A 24,081-nucleotide genomic window follows, 5' to 3' on the forward strand; every position below is an offset into this window, starting at 1 on the left:
CTGCAGAAAACAGCTTTAAGACGTGAGCTTAGTAAAAACAAAGCAGCTACGGGAAGACACTGGCGAGTGGACAGAAGCAGACAGACTCTGCAGGGGAGCCTCTTACAGGAGGCGATCCCATCTCCAAGGCCTTAGCCAGCAGCTCATTGCAGCCTCATGGTGCACACACTGGCAGCAGCAGTGCGCCTGCAAAAATACACAGTCTCTCTTGCCTGGGGAACCCAGAAAAAAGAAGGCAGAAATAAAGGAGTGCTGAAAAAGTGGGGAAAACCCAGAGGAAAAGATCCAGAGAGGGACTCCCCTGTCACTGCCTTGTGGCATCTCTGATTGACCCATGAACCATCTGTGTTTGGAGAGAATCAGAGCAGTTCAGCTGAAGGTAAAGAGTTGAGAATGAAGATGCTGCCCAAGAAACGAAGTTGGCAGTCCACGCCTAGCAGAGAGAATTACCTGCTGCAGGAAAGTGAACAATTGGAGAATTGGAGAATACCAAAACCCAGAATGTCTAGAATGAATGTCCGTGATATCTACGATATAACACACAATTATCTGACACGCAAAGAGCCAAAAAGACCCAATGGAACATACTCTCAATGTAAAAGAAAATTCATCTGACTCCGAGATGAAACAGACTTTGGAACTGATAGACAAGGATTTTAAAGGAACTGTTATAATTATCTTCAATGAATTAGCACAAGCATGTTTTCATTGAATGAAAATCTCAACAGAAAAATAGAAACAATAAAGAGAACCAAATGGAAATTCTGAAACAGAAGAATACAAATTTTGAAATTTAAAAATTTACTGGATGGACTTGATGTCAAATGATTATGACAAAGGAAAGACAAAATGACCTTGATGATGGATCAATAAGAATTGTTCAACATGAACAAAGAGAAAAAAATTTAAAGGAACAGAGCATCAGGGACTGTTAGATAAAATCAAGCTGCCCAGTACATGTGCAACTGTAATACCAGAGTGAGAGGAGATGGATAAAGGGGTAGCAAAAACATTTGGCAAATTTAATGGCTAAAGATTTGATGAAGACATCAATTTACAGATACAGGATGCTCAGCAAACATCAAAGAAACACAACAAAGCCCAGTCTAAAGTGCATCACAGTCAACTGTTGAAAACCAAAGGCAACAAATAAGTCTTGAAAACAGCAAAAGACTAGGGCTGGCTCCGTGGCCGAGTGGTTAAGTTCGCGCGCTCTGCTGCGGCGGCCCAGGGTTGGGATCCTGGGCGTGGACATGGCCCCGCTTGTCAGGCCACATTGAGGCGGCGTCCCACATCCCACAACTAGAAGGACATGCAACTAAGATATACAACTCTGTACAGGGGGGTTTCGGGAGATAAAGCAGAAAAAAAAAAAAGAAGAAAGAAAACAGCAAAAGAAAAATGCTGGGAAATAACTATTCAGTTAATAGCTGATTCTCATTAGAAACCATGGTGACCAGAAGAGACTGGGACAAAGTTTCAAAATGCTAAAAGGAAAAGAACCTCAAACTATCAACCTAGAAATCTATATTAAGAGAAAATATCCTTCAAGAATGAAAGTTAATGAGGCCAGCCTGGTGGCATAGTGCTTAAGTTTGCACACTATGCTTCAGCAGCCCAGGGTTTGCCAGTTTGTATCCCAGGCATGGACCTACACACTGTTCATCAAGCCAAATAGAGGGAAAAGGGCATGGATGTTAGCTCAGCAACAATCTTCCTCACCAAAAAAAAAAAAAAGTTAATTGAAGACATTTTCGGGTAAAACCAAATTAAAAGAATTGGTTGGGGGCCAGCCCGTGGCACAGCGGTTAAGTTCGAACGTTCTGCTTCAGCAGCCCGGGGTTCACTGGTTCGGATCCTGACTGCGGACATGACACTGCTTGGCAAGCCATGCTGTGGTAGGCGTCCCACATATAAAGTAGAGGAAGATGGGCACAGATGTTAGCTCAGGGCCAGTCTTCTTCAGCAGAAAGAGGAGGATTGGCGGCAGATGTTAGCTCAGGGCTAATCTTCCTAAAAAAAAAAAAAAAAAAGAATTGGTTGCCAGCAGATCCATACAACGAGAATCCTAAGGAAAGTTCTTCAAGAAGTAGGAAAATGATACCCAGTGGAAACTCAGATCCTTAAGAAAAAACAAAAAGCATCAGAAATGGTAAATAGTGGGTAAATGTGAAGGACAATTTTTCTTTTTGTCTTCTCCTTAATTTCTTTTCAACTCTGCAGACTGTGAAAAAGTAAGACTATGTATTATGATCCCTAAGACAACCACTAAAAAAAATGCAAAGAAATACAGCTAATCATAGGGAAATTAAAATTCTAAAAACTATTCAACAATAAAATGAAAGCCAGGAAACAAGAGGCAAAAAAGAAGTAGAAGAGACAAGAAGCAAAGAAAACACCCCGGAAATGATAGACCAAGCTCAGCCACAGCCGTGATTTCATTAAATGTGCGTATGGAACATTTACCAGGCTAGGCCAGATTATGGACCATAAAAATGTCTTTATTAGTTTTAAAAGATTGAAATCATGTACAGAGTATTCTTTGATCCAGTGAATTTAAATTAAAAGTCTATTAAAATAAGAGGGCCAGAATAACTCTACATATTTGGAAATTAAACAACACATTTCTAAATGATCATCAGGCCAAGCTGACATTACAGGGAAAATTAGAAATAATTTGAACTGAATAATAATGTAATTCAGCATATCAAAATTTGTGAGATGTAGCTCACACCATCCACAGAGGGAAAGTTTTAGCTTTAATAGTTTTATTAGAAAAGATGGAAAATCAAAACAAAGGTGTAAGCTTCCGCCTCCACAAACTAGAAACAGAGGAGAAAGTTAATGCCAAAGCAGGTAGAAGGGAGCAATGAAAATGAGAAGAACATCGATCTATGAAGTAAGACACAGAAAGAATGGAAATGAGAACACGGTTTGAATTAATCCAGTCTGCACGGCGTTTTTCATTCACCGACTGACTGTAGTGTGACGAGCGTTTACCATCAAGCTGGCTCAGTGTTACCACCTCTGCTCAGAAAGACAGTATTTTTCCTTCTCTCTGTGCACCCTGCCCTGCCTGTTCATCAACAACCTTACTTTCAGGTAGTTTACCCTTTCATTCGCAGTGTGTGTACACACACACACACCGCTACATGCATACTGTCCAGTGGAAGTGTTTTATTAATTTCCTAAGGGGATATTTGAAATCTTGTTTGATTATACAAAGAGCAGTGTCACTGAGGACACAGTGTCTAGATTCAAAGATATGCATGACAGCGAAATGGCCGATTCCTCCAGGAGTAGCAGAAGACGCTTGTGGACAAACTGAAGACAATTTCGCAGGATATGGATGTAGGTGGGCGCGTGTGTACGTATACAGATTTCACCCCAAAGTTCAGATAAAAGCAGTCGGTCCCTTTAGTGCCAGTTATCTTCCATCCCTTGCGGTAGCAACTTTCTTAATCTGCTCTGTGTGTCGACTCTGTGTGTCCTACCCAAGAAAATCCTAGAATGTTCTAAAGATTTTCTGGGTATATGTGCTTGTGCTTTGTATGCCAGTGTGTAGAGCAGAGAAAAGATTCAGCGAGAAACTGCACGTGAGGTAATATTGAGAGGAGCTGGATGTATTTCGCCATATGTGAAGGACTCTTTGATGAAACTCAGGATATATATATTTTTGGAACTAGTCAATTTATTTTATGTACATGTTGCTCAAAGCCTAGTCGAGGGGCCAGCCTGATTGACTTTGCATGCTCCACTTTGGTGGCCCGGGTTTCACAGGTTCGGATCCCAGATGCAGACCTACACACCTCTGATGAAGCCACACTGTGGTGGCATCCCATATACAAAGTAGAGGAAGACTGGCACAGATGTTAGCTCAGCAACAATCTTCATCAAGCAAAAAGAGGACGATTGGCAATAGATGTCACCTCAGGGCCAATCTTCCTCACCAAAAAAAAAAGAGGCTAGGTGAGTTTCTTGATTTTCACAGTTGCTTTTTATTTCCTCTCTTATAGATAAAGAATTCATCTACAGAGAACAGAAAGGGAATGTGATACTACGGAATGTTGAAACAAATATGTCTACAGTGTTAATAGAAGGCAAAAAAATTGTAAGTACTCTCTTTAATGACCAGGATAATTTCAGTTTTCCCTCCTGCGAGTTGATAAAGCAGAAAATGACTTCAGGTTTCAACTTTTAGTCTAGCCCAGCAGAAGCAATAAACTTGTAATGCTGCGGGTGGAGGGACCAAGGATAACGTGAAATTGAAACCACCCTAATTTAATGAGATGAAAGCACAGTTTCTTTCCGTGTAGGGGAAATTTCTCTGCAGGTGTTGGAAACAAGTGTTGCATATGATATATAATTGAAAGATCAAGTCCTAAGCCTTTCCACATTTACAGAACAATTGCAGTAACGCACAGAGAATGCTTCAGGAGGACTTACTTGATCTTGGGTTTTTTAAAAACTCATCTCCACCTGCACAGGGAATATTAATTTAGGCACTGACTGTACTTACTCTAGTGACATTAAGTGATGTTTATGCTTTAAAACAAGTACTGAGTAGATATGAATGCCCCTGCTTTATAATCTGGAAAACCTGTTTTCCCAAAGAATTAAATGACATTAAGATTTGGAGTTCAGGTACAGTTGAAGATATTTATTAAAAATATTGACCGAAGTTAGTACTAGAAATCAATTAAAAAGAATGAACTTTTTTTTTTTTTTTTTTTACAATATGCTCATGCTCATTATTAGAAGGTATAAATCTCCAGCTTTAGGAAGTGGATCATTTTCTTGTCCAATACACTGGGAAATTAAAGGAAAAATCTAAGGCGAATTCCAGATTGGAGTGATCATAACACGCCTCTGGTGTGAAACATCGGAATCCTAGACTCCAGAGATTAGAGGAGACCATAGAGAAAATCAGTCAGCTGCCTGGTTTTACGGCTAAGGACCCTGAGCAGAGCTGGTGGGGAGCTTTCCAGAGCTCGTTGCTGACTGGGTGAAGATTCAGGTGGTCCCTGGAGCCTCCATCCCAGGGACAAGAAAGGATGGCTCCTTCTTCCTGCCGCCCCATTTCTGGACCCACAGAAATGCTGCTCTCCCTTCCTTTCCCCCTCAAGAACATTTAACTCACTATTTAAATTCTTTCTTTTTTTTTTCTTTTTTTTGGTGTACAGATACTTTTTTCTTTTGAAAAAAAGCCTTTACTGAGGTTTACTATTAAACCCTTTCCGTAGCCTGTTTGCTAGTGTAAGGGAAGCCAGGTGAGGTCGTATTACGGGGTAGTTCCCCAAATTACGGCCTCATTGAATTAAATAGTATTCTGCAAGGTAAGACTCAGAAAGAATGTGCCAGCATTTTTGCATTACAAAATCATCTTTGGAAGAATTGCTCCCCTAAGGAAATCAGATTCAACTCGCTTAAAAATCCTGAAGTTGCAGAAACAGTTTTCTAATATTAATCGACAGGAGAAAACGATCGGACCGTTGCTGAGGGTAAGTTCGTGGCAGCATGAGGATGTTATCGATGTTTCCTGTGAGGATGTCAGTTTAGTAAAAGCGGGTGCTGTACGTACAGCTGCACTCAGGAATGAAATACAGGAATCTGAACTGCCTTCCCTTCCTCAAATCAATAGCCTGTGATGGATCATATGTTTTAGCTGAAGTTGTTTTACCCAAGTATTAAAGTGACTTCAGAAACCGCCTTAGGTAAAGAAAAAAGTAGGACCTCGTCTTGCAAATTGGCTGGCTTTTTCCATAGAATGCAGTCTTTTTCTTCTTAAAATGTCATTTATTCAATTAAATTATTAAAAATATGTTAAAAAACATTTATTGAGCACCAAATGTGTACAGCCTGATCGATACTATTCATGATCACGCCTACTTTATTCTTGTCTCAAAGCTACATTTGAACGCTCCTCTGGTGTAGTGGTTCAGTTTCCATGCTCTGCTTCCGTGGCCTGGCGTTCGCAGGTTCAGATCCCAGGCAAGGACCAACACACCGCTCATCAAGCCATGCTGTGGTGGCGTCCCATGTACAAAATAGAGGAAGATTGGCAAAGATGTTCACTCAGTGACAATCTTCCTCACCTAAATAAATAAACAAATGAATAAACAGACCTGAAGAGAAGGAAAAAGAGGAAATGTCATTTAGGTGCACGGGTCATAATTTAGAATACAGAAGTTCCGGATGTAAGTTCTGTTGAGCCCATTAGTCATTGAAACTTCTTGTGCTTCAATTGTTCCATCTCCAAGTTGGACCTAGTGTTTCTCCCGCCAGCCTACAACGTGGGTCCCCTGTGAGATCCAGCCATGGAATATCTGTTCCCCCTTTGTGTTTCCATGAGCAAGTATTGAGCATGTAAAGCATGGCGTTCCGAGGGTCCCGAGTTCATGGGATCCTCTGTGCCAGCGAGGAAGAGAGCAGGCTGGAGAGAGCAGGAACATGAACAGTGGCTCTCGGGCATTCCTCCGCCTGCCTTTCTGATGCCTCACTAGATGGTCTCTTATTTGAAACCCAGAGCTTTGAGATTGGTTAAATGATAAAGGCAACCTGCGGAAAGAGCTGTGCTGCACGTGAGGCCAACTGTAATCTTTAGGTTGGTCCGTGAAACACCCTGAAACTTGTGGAGAAATGGAAACGAAGCAGGGAACGCTGTGGTCAACAGAATTGTAAAATATTAACCCACAACCTTGACTTCTAACCTCATTCTCTTTCCTCAGCCACTAGGAACAGACCCTTCATACACAAGGTCACATTAGGATATCCAAGCCTGTTTGCCTTCAGCTTGGCTTCCTGTGACCCACTCTGTCCCAGATGGGTCAACGAAGGGGATGCAAATAATGCAGACACTACCCGATCCAGCAGAAAAGCTTTTAAGAGAATCGATGATTATGCAAATGCAGGGCTTGTGCTGGGCTGGGCTTACCAGGATGTGTCTCATTTGCCCCAAACAACTTCCTCTGACAAAAGTTTTTGTTCACTCATCCTTTATCATACCTCCAAATGGTAGAAATCAGGTCACGAAATACTTCAGAATACCACAAACACTTTAAATTGCAAGTTCATGTCTACATTTAACATTCTGTGGTGATTACATCATGGTTCACACTTGGTCTTGAATTCTTTTGTTTTTTATATTAATATTTTTGATATTGGGATGTTTTCAGATCCTTATTATTTGGTAGCGCATCATGTTTGATGGTATATAATAATTGATTTTTAGGAAGCATTTATTAAAATATCGTAGTCCCTTTTCCTATTTTTTAATATTTTGAGGTGTTTTTCATTTCTACAGAGAAGGAAATCACAAGTGTGTCTTCTCTGAAAGAGCCCTCATCGCTGTCACGTCTGCTCCTCAGCTTTAAAGCTTGTCCGGGCAGGTTCTGCCTTTCACTTACTTATGTCTGCTCCGCAGTACTTAGCATGGTGACCTGCACTTAGTAGGTGCTTCATGACTGTGTATTTTATAAATGAATATAAAAGGACAAAACAGAGGCGAGCGGTTTCCCAGGAGCATCAGTGTGCTGAGAGGTTTGGGGGTGGCTCAGCACTGGGGTGCGACCTCACGACCTACCTCCCCACATTGGAACGCACTCTGCTCGGTAGCCACAGGCCCTCGGGCCAGTTGAATAAGCGCTGTGCCCTCTGTCCTACCTTCCGGAGCCTTTGAGGACTCAGTGAGAGAATGTATGCACCGTGCTGCAGTGTGGGCACAGGTCACATGTTGCAGACTGTTGGGTTGGCCTAGAGAGCCGGGCGGCTCAGGGCTCGGGGGGGACGAGTGGGCCGGTTCTAAGCGGCAGACAGAGTGGAGGACCAAGTCCACAGCAGCCGAGGAGGGAAGTGGCTCGACTGCGAACTCCTTCCCTGCGGGAGTCGGGTCTTGGCTGCTGCCCAGGGGGAGGCAGGGTCTTCCAAGCTGGGAATTATTGCAAGGAGCACTCTCTCAGATTTCTAAAAATAAACAAAAACTCAAACTTAAACTGACTTTCACTTGAATTACATATTTGATTTACCCCAAATTCCAGGACATTGTATTTTATTCTTATTTTTTAAATAATTTAAATGTCGATGTATTTTACTTTTGTGCTCCTATAAGACTCGTGAACAAATTAACAAGTTTTAAAAAGACCTTTGTTATATTATGTGTCTCATTTTTTTCCCCTGAAAAATGAAATGTTACAAATATATCTCATGGCCCAAACTGGGTTTTTGGATATTTGGACAATGGCTGCCTGGTTCCTGGAAAAATCTCATGAATTTTTTTCTCTACTGAGTAGAACCCGACTTCTTTCTTCCTTCCCAACCTCCCTGTCCCTCTCTCTCTTTCCAGTACAAGTGCATTTAAAATGTGTTTACTACATTTTTCTGAACTTAATTAAATAGATTTCATGGGGGCTGTAAGTCTTAGGGAAGCTTAGCAGCATCTCTCCAATTCTTCTAAACCCAGCAGAGCAAAACTTCTCACAAGGACGAAGTGTTTAGGCTTTGCTTGAGGTTTAGATATTTATAGCCAGAATAATCTTTGGAGATTTGTCATTTAAACTCTTCTTTTCTCGGCTGAGGAAACCAAGGTCCATGAACAACTTTGATTTGAGCTCCACATCCAGCGCTGATCTTACGCTGGTTCAGGGTAATTCACTCTATTGACCGGTGACGTCCACACTTCATATCCCCTTTTTGTTGATAATACCAGTAGTGACAGGAAGTAGTGAGTGATACAGCCATTCATTATATCTTTTAGGTTGTTCTCCGTATTTGGAAAGAATGTATCTTGGCAATACATTCAAGATTAATAAAAATATTTATGCATTTTCACTCATTCCAGGGAATTTTTCATAAGTAATCTAAAAAGTAAAAAAAAAAAAAAAAAGTAAAAATACCTGACGCTAGAGAAATAAGTAAATAAAAATAGATGAAATGTGATGTGGCCATTAAAATAATAGTTATGGAGGCTATCTAGTAATATGAAGAATATTTATGCTGTTAAATTACACAGAAGAATACAATCTTACATTGTAGTTAACGAGTGCCACCATCACCCGTGTGTATGGAAAAGGCTAGAAAGTGAACGTTGAGCCATGAAAATAGTTCATCTTGTTGGGTGGTAAAATTTTGTATATTATTTTCCAGTGAGATGATTTCCATAATTGCTGTTTCAGTGCCATTTATTCAATAATTTTGATTAGATTTCTAGAAATTCAGCCTCACATTAAAAAGAGATTAGATTTCCTCCAGTGATGAATATGTAAGAGCTGTGCGTGGTTCCTGGAAATGCTTCGAAGGGAAAACAAGTAAATAAAAAAAAAAGATATCCTGTTGTTATTGCTGATGTCACGTTTTCTCACTTTTTATGTCTTTACTTGTTTTAATTACCAATCTACTTGTTTTTAATTACTTATTAAAATTACTAAATTTACATTTAAATAAAAAGTCTTTTGTTTCTCTAATTTATGCTCCCCTTTGATTTTATGTAATTAGACAGTAGAATTTGAATTTTTATCTCAGTCTCTAAAAATTAATGAATTCTGACTCCTCACAGAGAGAGACATAATTACATGTATTATTAGATGCATTCCGGAATCAAGGAGAGAAATAGTGTTTGTGCAGAGGGACCCCAGCATTTGGTTGAGAGTGGAACTTGAGACCACTTTTCTTTTTTTTTTTTTACTTCATCCGATGTTTTAGACTTTCACTGTTAATTTTCACCTCACTGCATCCTATTTCGCTCCGTTTCCATCAAGAGCTTCCTGTGCGCGTGTCCTCGCGTCTGGAGGCGGAGGGAGCGCACCTTCCTGGGCATCCTCGCATCTGCTGTCCCCAGAGCCCCGCGGGCGGTGGCTGAGGGCGCAGGGCTCGTGCAGGGGTGCGCCGGGCTGGGCCAGCCCAGCCTCCGGCCGCGTGGACTCTGCCTCACGACCTTCCTGTCACCTGGTTCCCTGCGCCGACGGGCCCAGGCTGCCAGACCCACAAGCAGAGCTGCGTGTAGGGCGGGCGGAGGCCGGCGGGCCAGCAAGCGCATCCCGCCCGCGGCGCCGGCTCTCAGCGCACAAGTCGAACCGGGAAGGCGGAACAGCCCTGTGTTGTCTGCAGTTGAGCGAGGACACGCTGGCGCCCGCCAGGCCCACTGAACTGTGTTGTTTGGCCCACAGAGTGGTTTTTGGACAAACTCTAAATCCAGATTTTTGGCTTCTCTTGAAAAATAAGAAGATCTGGCAGCAGCGAGACCTTATTTCTCACAGATAGCAAATTTTGGCTGGTGGAGCCGGGTAGCAGATGGCCAGTCCCACAGGGACTGCCGCACTGACATCTAGACAGACTGGCCTCTGAGTTTCACCCCATGTAGTCCAGAAACAACAGGGCGGCAGAAGAAGCAATGTCTTTTGCACGAGCGTTGTGGGAAGCCACGGTACCCACCATTGCTGTGTGTCTGTGTGTCTCTGTGTCTGTGTGGCCTGTCTCTGCTCTGGCCCTGGGGGTCTGTCATCTTCTTCCCCTTGTGTCTCAGATGATCTCTTTCTTTCTGCGCCTTTTTCTTTCTTTTCTCTCTCTCCCTTTTCTTCTCCTACTTCTTTTATTAAAAGATAGAACAGGGGCCAGCCTGGTGGCTCAGCAGTTAAGTTCACATGTTCCGCTTCGGCGGCCGGGGTTTGCAGGTTCGAATCCCAGGTGCCAACCTACAGGCCGCTTGTCAAGCCATACTGTGGTAGGCGTCCCACATATAAAGTAGAGGAGGATGGGCACGGATGTTAGCTCAAGGCTAATCTTCCTCAAAGGAAAAAAAAAAGAACAGAAAACAAAGCTGTTGTTAATTACTTTTAGTCTAATATTTGTTTCATAGGCTCTTCTGTTTTGTTTCATTTTGTTTTGTTTTGGTGAGGAAGATTCACCTTGAGCTAACATCCGTTGCCAGCTTTCTTCTTGTTTTGCTTGAGGAAGATTAGTTCTGAGCTAACATCTGTGCCAGTCGCCCTCTGTTTCTTTTGCATGTGGGACGCCTGTACAGCATGGCTGGTGACTGGAGTAGATCTGTGCCCAAGATCCAAACCCATGAACGCAGTCTGCCTAAGCAGAACACGTGGAACTTGAACCGCTCGGCCACTGGGCCGGCCCCCCTGTTTTTGATTTTTAAAGTAGTTGAGTAGAGTATTTTACACTTGTGTCTTTGAAAGACCTGAAAAGAAACAAGCGGCTTAGTCTTTGTGGCCCAGACCTGGTCTTCCCTGTAGGTGAGGGGTGGTCTGGGGCACTAATGCCGTCTCACCTGTGCTGTGTCAGTGGACTTTCAGGAGTGTCCTCTCTGAGCAGGCCTGGGCTGACGAGAGGAGTGGGTGGATACAAGAATTAATAAAACATGGTTTTTACTAAGATGGCTTTCAGCTTAGATCTCAAAGAAGTAACTGAATGAAATATATTCTGCAATAGAGGCCCCATATGTGATGAGAACAAGGTGAGGAGAGAGAGAGAGCATTGATGTCAGCGACAGATAAGGGTGTGAAAAGGGAGTGTTTCAGCAGCCCCTGACAGGTGACTACAATCTGGAGACAGGGGGAATGGTGCCCTGAGCAGGCTGAACGGGTGAAGTAATGAATGTTTCATGTCCGGTGTGGCACATCATCTTGTTCTGGTGTAGGTTGTCTGGAGGGGTTGGAAGGTTGTGGCATAAAGGCCCAGGAAAAAAATGGAGAGCAAGTTGTCAAGAACCTTACTTGGTGGTCTAGTCTTCTTCTTTTTTTTTTCTGAGGAAGATTTGCCCTGAGCAAACATCTGTGCCAATCTTCTTCTAATTTTTATGTGTGTTGCTGCCACTTCATGGCTGCCAACGAGTGGTGTAGGTCCACAGACAGGAACTGAACCCAGGCTGCCAAAGTGGAGCATGCCAGACTTAACCACTAGGCCACAGGGCCAGCCCCATTGGCAGTCTAGTCTTTACTCCGTAGGAAACTGGAAAGAATAGGATTTTTGAGGACAAGTCTCTGTGCTTTAGGAAAATGACTCTAGACCAATAGGAAAGGGGATTTAGAGAAGGGAAAGATTACAGACAAGGAGCCCACAGGGGCTGCCTCAGGTCCAGGTGGAGGTGAACGAGGGGCTGGCTGAAGAGGGTGCCTAGGAAAGCACGAAGAGGACGGGTTTGAGTCGCGTCATGGCGGTGAACGGAGAACAGTGGCTGTGTTCTCTGTGCAGGCAGGCGAGACTGAAGCAAGAGTCTGTGTTGTCTGGGGTTTGAGCCTTGTTAACAGGAAAAGTGGCGATCTCGGAGACCTCAAGTCGGGGAAAGTAATGGAGTGTGGAGTGGGAAACCGAGGCTACTTTGAGGAAGAAGATGCTGCAAGGTGCACACAGGATGAATGAACTAACCATTGACATCTGAGTGCTTACGATGAGACCAGGCTGCCCTGGATGCTCTACAAACGTTATCTGATTTGGTAGAAACCCTTCGGAACCCTTTGAACGGCGGTACTTCATTATTCTTATTTTACAACTGACAAGACTGAAGTTTGTGGAGATTAAAATACAGGCATACTTTGTTTTGTTGTGCTTAGCTTTACTGCGTTTCACAGATACTGCATTTTTTACAAATTGAAGGTCTGTGGCAACCCTGCATCGAGTAAGTCTACCAGTGCCGTTTCTCCAATAGCGTGTGCTCATTTCATGTCTCTGCGTCACATTTTGGTAATTCTCTCAATATTTCAAACTTTTTTACTTTCATTATATTTGTTATGGTGATCTGTGATCAGGGATCTTTATGTTACTCCTGCAATTGCTTTGGGCTCCACAAACTGCTCCCATATAAGACGGTGAACTTAATCCGTAAACATGTGTGTTCTGACTGCTCCACCGACTGGCTCTTCTCCCGTCTCTCCCTCTCCTGGGCTTCCCTGTTCCCTGAGACACAGCAATATTGAAATCAGGCCAAGTAATAACCCTACAATGGCCTCAAAGTGTTCAAGTGAAAGGAATAGTCACACATCTTTCATTTTGAATCAAAAGCTAGAAATGATAAAGCTTAGTGAGGAAGTCATGTCGAAAGCCAAAACAGGCCGAAAGCTAGGCCTCTTGTGCCAGACAGTCAAGCTGTGAACACAAAGGAAAAGTTCTTGAAGGAAGTTAAAAGTGCTACTCCAGTGAACACACGAATGATAAGAAAGCAAATAGCCTATTGCTGCCGTGGAGAAAGTTTCAGTGGTCCGGACAGAAGATCAAACCTGCCACAGCATTCCCTTAAGCCAAAGCCCAGTCCAGAGCAAGGCCCTGGCTCTCTTCAATTCTGTGAAGGCTGAGAGAGGGAGGAAGCTGCAGAAGAAAAGTCTGAAGCTGGAAGAGGTTGGTTCGTGAGGTTTAAGGAAAGAAACGTCCCCAGAACACAAAAGTGCAGGTGGAGCAGCAAGTGCTGACATAGCCGCTGCAGCCAGATGTCCGGAAGATCCAGCTAAGATCACTGATGAAGGTGGCCGCACTGGCAGATTCTCCATGAGGATGGAACAGCCTTAGCAGAGGAGGATGCCGCCTAGGACTTTCATAGCTGGAGAGGAGAGGTCAACGCCTGGCTTCAAAGCTTCAAAGGACAGGCTGACTCTCTTGTTAGGAGTTAATGCAGCTGGTTTGAGTTGAAGCCAATGCTCACTTAGTGTTCTGAAAATCCTAGGGCCCGTAAGGACTATGTTAAATCTACTCTGCCTGTGCTCTATAAATGGAACAACAAAGCCTGGATGACAGCACATCTGTTTACAACACAGTTCACTGAATATTTTAAGCCCACTATGGAGACCTACTGCTCAGAAAAAAATATTCCTTTTGAAATATTACTGCTCATTGACGATGCGCCTGGTCATTCAAGAGCTCTGATGAAGATGTACAACGAGATTAATGTTTTCCACCCCTGCTAACACAACGTCCATTCTTTAGTCCATGGATCGAGGAGTAATTTCAACTTTCAAGTCTTATTATTTAAGAAAGACATTTTGTAAGTCTATCGCTTCCATGGGCATGATTCCTCTGATGGATCTGGACAAGGTAAATTGAAACCCTCTGGAAAGGATTCACCATTCTAGATGCCATTAAGAACATTTGTGATTCATGGGAACAGGTCAAGATATCAACATTAACAGGAGTTTGAAAGAAGTTGATTCCAACCCTTCTGGATGACTTTGAGGGGTTCCAGACTTCAGCGGGGGAAGTAACTGCAGATGTGGTGGAAACAGCAGGAGAACAAGAATTAGATGTGGAGCCTGAAGACGTGACTGAATTGCTGCAATTTCATGATACAACTTTAACGGATGAGGATTTGCTTCCTATGGATGAGCAAAGCAAGCAGTTTCTTGAGATGGCATCTACTTCTAGTGAAGATGCTGTGAAGGTTGTTGAAAGGACAACAAAGGATTTAGAATGTGACATGAACTTAGTTGATAAAGCAGCAACAGGGTTTGAGACGATTGACTCCAATTTTGAAAGAAGTTCTCCCATGGGTAAGATGCTATCAAACAGCATTGCATGCTACAGAGAAATCATTAGTGAAAGGAAGAGTTGATGAACGCTGCAGACGTCATTGTTGTCTTATTTTAAGAAATTGCCACAGCCACCCCAAGCTTCAGCAGCCACCACCCTGATCAGTCAGCAGCCATCAACATGGAGGCAAGACCCTCCACCAGCAAAAAGATACAACTTGCTGACAGCTCAGATGATTTTCTTAGATGCATTTCTTAGCAATGAGGTATTTTTTAATTAAGGTATGCACACTGGTTTTTTTTTTTAGACATAATGCTATTGCATACTAATAGACTACAGTATAGTGTAAACTTAACTTTTTATATGCACTGGGAGACCGAAAAATTCGTGTGACTTGCTTTATTGCAATATTCGCTTTTTTGTGGTGGTCTGGAACCAAACCCGTGGTATCTCTGAGGTGTGCCCGTGACTTTTTCTGAGTCCACTTTTACATAGTGGGTAGCTGAGAGTCTTAATAGCTGGACTTGGCTTTGTCTAATTCCAAACTAAATTATTTCTAGGTTGCATAAAGGATCCAGCTGCAGCCTTTGTTCCTGTAGTTATTCACACAGGCTCGAAGCCAGCATCCCGTGGCTGAGAAGGGTGCCACAGCTTCAAATGTTTTGTTCATACCTGAAAGCCCACCATTACATTTCACAGGATTATTCCTGGAGACCACTGCAGAGCACCCTAAAATAAAGATTAGAGATGCAAAATATTGAGTCAGGTTAGACTAGTGCAAAAAATGCGGATGCAACTGAGTACCCTGGGATTATTATGTATGTTCAAGGTTAGGGAAGAGCTCAGTGTGTGAAACCATCTGGAAACTTTTCCCAGTGCTAGATATTTAATCTCCCTTTCACTCTGTTCTGTAGAAGCTGCATTTTCAAGTCTTCCCTGTCTCTCACAAGCAGTGTTGGGAGAGGCACCTCGATCTGTCTGATGCCAAATTAAACACTTTTTAGGTGAATTAAGGGCCCGGATGCAGCCATGGCTACATCCGTAAGAGAGTTACCAGGTCCGTACCTTCTCTTCTTCCTCATGGACTGGGAAGGGGGAGATGATGAGCATCCATTTATTTTAAGTTTCACGTGTTCCCACAGAGCTGCACATAGTGTCCTCCTATAACACATTTAACCTTTTCAGTGTTTGGCTTTTGTTTATCATTTCTCATCTTTTATATTTACTTCTTTTTTTCCTTTATGAGGAAATTATTTTCATGAGACACCCTTTGGATATATTTATGCTTTCTACTCTTCATTTTCCTTCTATTGATGATTTGGAGCATTCTATCATTTCCTCTCTCTCTCTGCCACTGATAGCCACCTTTCTTGCTCTGCCTGTATAATCACATACCTCTTTGTCTCTCACATGAAAACAAGACGCCAACCCTTTAGAGGCATGTCTCACCAGAAACATACCTAAAATTTTATATATATAGGATTGTTGTACATGTAGACCAATATTTTTTAATGTCACAATAATGTTATTAAAAATTGTGTTAATGATTATAACCAAATATTGCAAAATGTAAACTATACATCAATCTGATTAGTGAGTATAAATGCAAAAATTATAAATAAAATATTGACAAGTAGAGTTCAGTCATGTATGAAAATCATAATATGATCTGAACAAGTGAGGTGTAATCATAACATCAGCATTTAAATACCAGGAAACCAATCAATAAAGTTCATTACAACTACAAAACAACAGAAAAATCTTTATGATTATACCACAAGATGCTGAAAGGGCATCTGATAAAGTTTATTAGTTACTCCTAGTAAAAATTCTATGTAAGATAAGAATGAAGCACTGCTTAAATGTGATAAAGACTATTTACCAAGAACCAACTAGCAGTGAAAAGCATTCTAAATGGCAAACAGTAAAGCTGTCCTAATTATGCTCAGGTATCAGGCAGGAATACTCACCAGCACCATTAATATTTAATATGTTCTTGTAGATAGTAGGAAATGCAGTATACAAGCAAACTAAATGGTTGGAAGAGGAACTAGAAAATAAAAGAAACAATTATATCTCCTCTTCTGATAATAGAATTCCATCCTTAGAAAACTAAAAGACATTAGTTTTAAAAAATACTGTAATCATAAGAAGATGTCTTAATATGGCTGAATATGAGAAATATATAAATAAATCAATAGCGTTTCTGCTAACTAAAGTAAGTACCTAGAAGTGGAAATGGAGAAGCGATTCCATTCACAATAAGAACAAGAACTATAAAGCCACCTAGAATAAACCTAAGAGTAGAAGGAGGGTTAGAGTAAAGCAAACTGTAATCTAATTGAAGATTTGACAAAATGTAAAGGTATATTATGTCATAGATAAGAGTACAATATTAAAAATATTAATTCTCTTAAAATTGACATTCAACATTTAATATGATCTTAATTAGAACTTTGAAAAAAATTGTGTTGAACATTTGTTAAAATATCTTAATTGTCATATGTAAGAATAAACACCTAAATGTAGCCACAGAAAGTTTGAAAATGTATAGTAATGTGAGCTCCTTTACCTGACATCAAACACATAATAAAGACACTGTACTCAGCTCAACTCAATAATAATAATAGCTCATCCTTTTGAATACTTGCTATACATTCTAATTACTTGATTGAATTTTCACATCAACCATGGGGTAGGTACAGATATTATCTCCATTTTACAGAGGCAGTGAAGATAAGACATTTTCTAAATTTCTCATAGTAAATAGTGTAAACAGAATATGAATCACAGGCTGTTTGAATCCATGGTACAAGCTTAAAACTATCAAATTTTGCATAGGAATACATAGAGAGCAGTGAAAGACTAAAGAATTCAGAGGTATTTTCTGACATAAGTGAGTATTGGACATATGAAAAACACAGGGGAAATGAGGACATAATTAGAAAATAATGCTGGCATAGCTAACTCTTTATCTACGAGGAAATAATGTCTCATTTCAAAAATATACAAAATTAAATTCCAGTTGGATTAAAGGATTAAATGTTGAAAAGAAGCCATCATTTGGTTTGTCACAAAAGAGAGAAATTTTTAAAAATATGAAATCCAGAAGCTATATAAAAAAGATAGCCCTTAATTAGCTTACCATATAAAAATTTTAAATTTTAAAATTAGGAAAGACAAAATCCATAGACAAATAATGGACAATATTTGCATGTAGGCAACAAATAAAAGACTAATATCTACAATCTACAAAGAGTTCTTCTAAACTGATCATAAAAAGACAAATAGTCTAATAGAAAATAGACAAAAATATTGCAGGACTAGCCTTCAGGCAAATCTGAAGCCAAGGCCTGTTTTCTTTGGGGAATTTTTCTTTGAATCAAACAGTCTGGGAGCAAATATTTAGGAAAGTGCTAGGTGGTTTTTGCATACGTTATTTGCACCTGATGAAAAGGTGGGTGTACAGCCTATATTTTCCATAATCAATGGGATCATGGGGACTGAGATGGTCAGAAATGCATGGAACCATACCTAAGAGTAGCAGTGACAAGCTTCTCATGGAGCCTAACGAAATTCTCACTCTCCTGGATGGTATCATTAGCAGCTGACCCTCCATCAAGGAATGTGACCTATAGTGGTTTCTAAGTGTAGAAAGTTACATTCTTTGCTTGTTTCTATTGGTATTATCTTTATATCTGTATTGCCACTCTTGTAACAACTGAGGGTGTATTTATTCATTTATTCAGCAAATATTTATGGAGCATCTCTTATGTGCCAGTCACTATTAGGCACTGGGAATATAAGTGTGACAAAACAAACTAAAATTCTTATGTGGACATTTGGTCCTGGCCATGAGAGTATAATATGATCAGAATTATCCTCCTAACATAAATGACTATAAAACAGGACAAAATGTAGGGGGAAAAAAACACTTTTCATACATTGGACAGCAGGCAGTTCACACCTATGATCCCTGAGAAAAGGAAAACAAACTAAATGAGCCCAGCCATCACCTGAGCTTTCTGCATGAATGCTATTGCTAGACTTTAGCACAAGGAGGAACTTTCAAGCCCTTCAGTCTTGCTGAGTTAAGGAGACAGATCAGAGTTTGGGGGGAAAAATCATGACTATAATTTATGAGACAGAGTACCCAAGAGGGTAAGAGGGTACCCAAGGGGGTAAGAAGCTAACTTAGAATACTCGAGAAATCTGCATAAGGTTCCCTTTGAGACTTTGGTTAATTATTGATCTTTATATATAAAGAGTCAAACACTACAAGTCAGGACAAAATAAATTTCCAAGTAAAGAACAGTTACAAGACCCTATAAGAGGAAAATTCCTGGAACTCATACATTGCCAGGAATCACTTAAGTGTCTCCTAGCCGTGAGACATTAGATAGAGACTTCAGAAGAGCAAGCCCTTAGGACTCAGGCTCAATTAGCTCTAAAATTATGGCTGTTGAAGAACAACCTTTAAAACATCTTAAAAACAAACCTTGAAAGAATGAAATTAATCCATAAGTAATTAACTGCTTGTCATAAAGAGTCCAACATTTTTTGAAGGAACACAAAAAATCCAAGATTCAGCAAGAGAAAATTCAAAATATCTGGTGTTAGTTTTTTAAAAAAATTACTATATATACAAAGAAGCAGGGAAATGTGACACATAATGAGGAGAAAAATCAGTTAATACAAACAGACCCACAAATAACAGAGACAATAGAATTAGCAGAAAAAAACATTAAAACTGCTAAGATAAACATGTTCTAAATGCTCAGGGATATAAAGAAAACCATGAGCATGACGATAAGAGAAGCTGAAGATTGTAAAAGGCCCAAATAAAATTTCTAGAGATGAAAAAGAAAATATTAAAATTTTAAAATCTCTAGATTAACAGCAAATTAGACACCACAGAAGAAAAAAAAACCCTAAACTTTGATGAATAGCAATAGAAACTATCCAAAATGAAGAACAGAGAGGAAAAAAGACTTTAAAAACTTGAGCAGAGCCTCCGTGACTTATGGACAATATAAAGTAGACTAATCTACCTATTTTTAAGACCTAGAAGGAGCAGAGAGAAAAGAAGACAAAACGCTTTTGAAGAGATAATGATTGAATTTTTTAAAAAATTGATACAAGAACTCAGTAAACTCTAAGCATAATAAACAAGAAAACCACAACAAACATATGACAATCCAGTTTTGAAAACTTGTGAAAAGTAGAACACCTTAGTGGCAGCCAAAGGAAAGAGGTGTGGTGTGTACAGAAGAACAGACGTAACAATGACAGCAGACTTCGCCAGACACTATGCAAGCCAGAAGACAGTGGAGTGACACTCACTGTACTGGGAGAAAAATGAAACTGTCAATCCAGAATTCTGTATGCAGCAAACAAAAATGTCTTTCAAAAATAAAGATAAAATAAAGAACTTAGAGACAGAATCTGAGAGAATTCATTGGCCACGCACCTGCACATTCAGAAATTTCAGGGAAGTTCTTTGGAGTAAGAAAGATTCTATCAGATGAAAAGTAGGATCCACATGATTGATAAGTGCCAGGAATGATAAATATGGTCAACGTGTGGCTAGGCCTTTGGTGGAAACCTATGTAAAGTGAATTAAATAGTTCTGAAAAAATACATCCATCTTTTTATAAAAGGGCCCTTTGAATGTGGTGAAAAGGTCCAGCTCCTCTTAACATAACCTTATGTAAGATTTCTGAACCTTTTCTCCTGCTCTAAACATTGACACAAAAATCACAAACATATACACATAAAATCTTTGGAACATGTTGTAACTTTCTCCAACATGACACGCAGGGGCAGAAATCCAATACGATATGGGGTGGAAAATAACTACAATACAAAGGACAGATTTTCCTCATGGCCACACGTTCATCATTTCCACAAGCTCCTCTTATTACTCCTAGAGGATTTTAAGATCAGTTTTAGAAAGCAAGACCCGATTGTAAGCTATCTATGGCTTCTACTTTAAATATAAAGGCATAGGTTAAAATTAAATGGATATAAAAAGATACACCATCCAAACACTAACCAAAGAAAAGCTTGAATGGCTATATTAATATCAGACAAAGTCAACTACGGAACAAAGAAGATGGCCAGAATAAAAAGAAATGTTTCATCACGATAAAGGAGTCAGTGCATTAAGAAGACGTAAGAATCCTGAAGGTGTCTGCAGCTGAACATAGAGTTAGAACATGTGAAGCAATGATTAGATGTGGAGCAGAAGCATAGGTGGACAGATGCCATTACAGTTGGAGATTCCAACAGTCCTCTCCGAGCAATTGATAGAACATGTAGAGAAAAAGATCAGTAAGGATGTGGAAGTCTTGAACACACTGTTAACCAATGGACCTCACTGACATTTGTAGACCACGCCTCTCCTTAACAGCACAGCACATGTTTGTGAGTGCACGTGGACTATTCACCCAGACAGATCATATTCTGGGCCATGAAGCAAGTCCCAATATATTTCAAAGGTTGGAAATTATACAAAGTTTGTTCTCTAACACATACAAAGTTAAATGAGAAATCAATAGCAGAAAAATAGCTGGAATATATGCTGATGATTGGAAGTTAAACAGCATGCTTCTAAATAACAAATTTGCCAAAGAAGAAATCAAATGGAAATTAGATAATATTTTGAAGTGAACAAAAATAAAAATACATAATATCAGAATTTATGGTATGCAGTTGGGCAGTACTTAAATGGAAATTTATGGCTTTAAGTGCTCATATTAGAGCTAAGCTTTCACCTTAAGAAATGAGAAAAAAAGAAAAGAGAAATTAAACCTAAATACACAGAAGAAAAGTAATAAAGAGAAGAAATCAACCATATAGAAAAGAAAGAAGTAATAGAAAAAATAAAGCCAAAGCTGGTTTGGGGAGAAGATCAATAAAATTGATCAGGAACAAAAATAAAGAACAAAACAACAATATCATGAACAGAGGAGAGGCCAGCACTACGGATATTAAAAGGACAATAGAAAATATTTTGAACAGCATTATGTCAATAGATTGGACAATATAAATAAAATAAATCCTTGAAAGACACACATTTTCACAGTTCTCTGGAGATGAAATAGGTAACCTGAAAAGTCTTATATTGACATAAAAATCAATAGTTAAAAAGCTGCACGTATACAAAATTCAAGGTCCAAATGGCTTTACTGGTGCATTCTACCAAAAATTTAAGGAAAAAATAATACCAATTCTACACAAACTCGTAAAACAAATAGAAGAGGAGGAAATGCTTTCCAAGTCACTTATTACACCAGCACTACCTTGAAATAAAAGCCAAACAAAGATATTACCGAAAAAGAAAACCACAGAGCAGTTTCCCTCATGAACACAGGTGCAAAAACCTTCAAAAAAATATTAGCAAGCCGAGTCTAACAGTATTTAAAGTTGTAATACATCAGGGCTGGCCCAGTGGGGCAGCGGTTAAGTGCGCATGTTCTGCTTGGGCGGCCCGGGCTTCGCCAGTTTGGATCCCAGGTGGGGACATGGCACCACTTGGCAAGCCATGTTGTGGTAGGCGTCCCACATATAAAGTAGAGGAAGATGGGCACGGATGTTAGCTCAGGGCCAGTCTTCCTCAGCAAAAGGAGGAGGATTGGCAGTAGTTAGCTCAGGGCTACTCTTCCTCAAAGAAAAAAAATAAATATTTACAAATCTACCTTAAAAAAAAAAAGTTGTAGTACATCGTGGCCAAACAGAGTTTATTCCAGGAATGCAAGTTTGTTTTGACATTTGAAATTCCAGCAATGTAATTTACCATATTGACCAACTGAAAAAAGCAAAACAACATAATCATCTCAATAAAGGCAGAAAAAGCATCTGAAAAATTCAACACTCGTTATAAAATTCAGCATTAATTATAAAAGCTCTGAGACAACTAGAAACAGAGAGGGCCATCTTTAACCTGGTGTCTACAGAGACCTCTCCCACTAAGGGGAAAGAATGAAGGGGGAATGGCTTCTCCCTAGGATCAGGAGACAGCCGAGGTGTCCACTCTTAGGACTGCTCCTCTGCCCCATGCTCGCAGTTCTCTAGAGTGTAATTAGGCTCTAGAAAGAAGGAAAAAGCATCCAGTTAGAAAAGGAAGAGGAAAAAAACCTGTCTTTATCCACAGAAAATACGATTATGTAGAAAATTCTAAGGAATCTAGAAAAACAAAAAAACCCGCAAGAACAGTTAGTGAAATTTAGCAAGGTTGCAGAACATTAGGTCAAGCTACGGAAATCAACTGTATTTCTGTAAGTTAGCAATAAACAATTGGATATTGAAATTATAACATACATGTATATTTTATATATACAAAACATTAGTAATACGAAATACTTAGGGAGAAATTTAACAAAATATGGGCAAGATCTGTATGCTGAAAACTGTAAAACATTGCTGAGATAAAGTAAAGATTAAAAAAAAACACCCTCCTTTCAAGGAGCTTACACTCTAGTGAAGGTGACAGGCAATAAGTAAGATAAATAAGTAAATTTATATAAGTAAAATATGTATTGTTTTAGATAATGTTTAGGCCTAGGGAAATAAGAGAAGAAGGTTATAAGAAATTAGAGGCCAGCTTGTTAAAACTTCTGGATATCATGGCCATTGAAGGCCATGAAAGGCCTCATTTGGAAGGTGACTTTTGAGAAAAAAGCAGAGGAAGGAAAATCCAGAGCATTTCAGGCAGAGAGAAGAGCAGTCACAGAGACCGTGAGACACACACGTGCCTGGCTTGCTCTGGGCAGGTGCAGACACTGGTTTGGCTGGAGTGAAGGAGAGTGTGGAGTCATAAGGAGATGGGGCCAAGAACTAACAGGACCAGGTAGGGCCACTGCTGCATCAGAACTTTGGCTTTTACTATGAATGTGATGGAAGCTCTAGGAGGGCTTCAAGCAAGGAGCAATTGATGATGTATATATTTAAAAGATGGCCCTGGCCACTGTGGCTAGGATAGACTGCAGTGGGACAAGGACGGAATGTGGGGATGCAGCTGGAAGGTGATTGGAATTGCTCAAGAAAAAAGGCCCATGCCTTAGACTAGCGTGGTGGCAATGGGGAAGAAGAAAGTTGGTTCTGAGCATACTCTGAATACAGACCAACAGCATTTTTTGATTGACTAGATGTAAGGTGTATAAGACACAGAGAAAGAGCAAAGATAGCTAAGAGTTTGGCCCGAGCAGCTGAGTGAATGGAGTTGCTACAGCTGAGACGAGGAAGCAGGGAGCAGGAGATGGAAATCAGAGAAATGAAGGGAAGCAGCAAAAGGTCATGAAAGGAAAGAGCCAGGGAGGGAGGAGGAATCCAGGTGAGTACATGCCCTGGAAGCCCAGTGAAGACAGGGTCTGGGGAGGAAAGAGTGATCAATGTGCCAAGTAGGATGAGAGCTGAGAAGTTATCATGACAGTTAGCAAAGCGAGTCTCTGGTCACCTCGAGAAGGAGTTTTGGTCCAGTGGGAGTGAAAGCATGGTAGGAGTGAGCTTTAGAAAGAATGAGAGACAAGTTGGGGCAAGGAGAATACTTTCAAGGATCTGTGAACAGACAGTTTCCTAAAGATAAAATCCACACGGCCTAAAACGTGTCCAATGAGAATCAAA

At 40.4% G+C, this 24,081-nt stretch overlaps 1 protein-coding gene across 1 annotated transcript in view; it reads left to right on the forward strand.

Annotated features, from left to right (window-relative positions):
* Positions 1–24,081, forward strand: part of DPP6 (dipeptidyl peptidase like 6) — a 753,509-nt gene that overhangs the window by 436,270 nt on the left and 293,158 nt on the right. The window contains exon 4 of the mRNA XM_046670129.1: positions 4,017–4,111. Within this exon, the coding sequence (XP_046526085.1) occupies positions 4,017–4,111 (95 nt within the window). The remainder of the gene's footprint in view (positions 1–4,016; positions 4,112–24,081) is intronic.

The sequence above is a fragment of the Equus quagga genome, chromosome 8 (assembly GCF_021613505.1).
Source record: "Equus quagga isolate Etosha38 chromosome 8, UCLA_HA_Equagga_1.0, whole genome shotgun sequence".
Classification (NCBI taxonomy): Eukaryota; Metazoa; Chordata; class Mammalia; order Perissodactyla; family Equidae; genus Equus; species Equus quagga.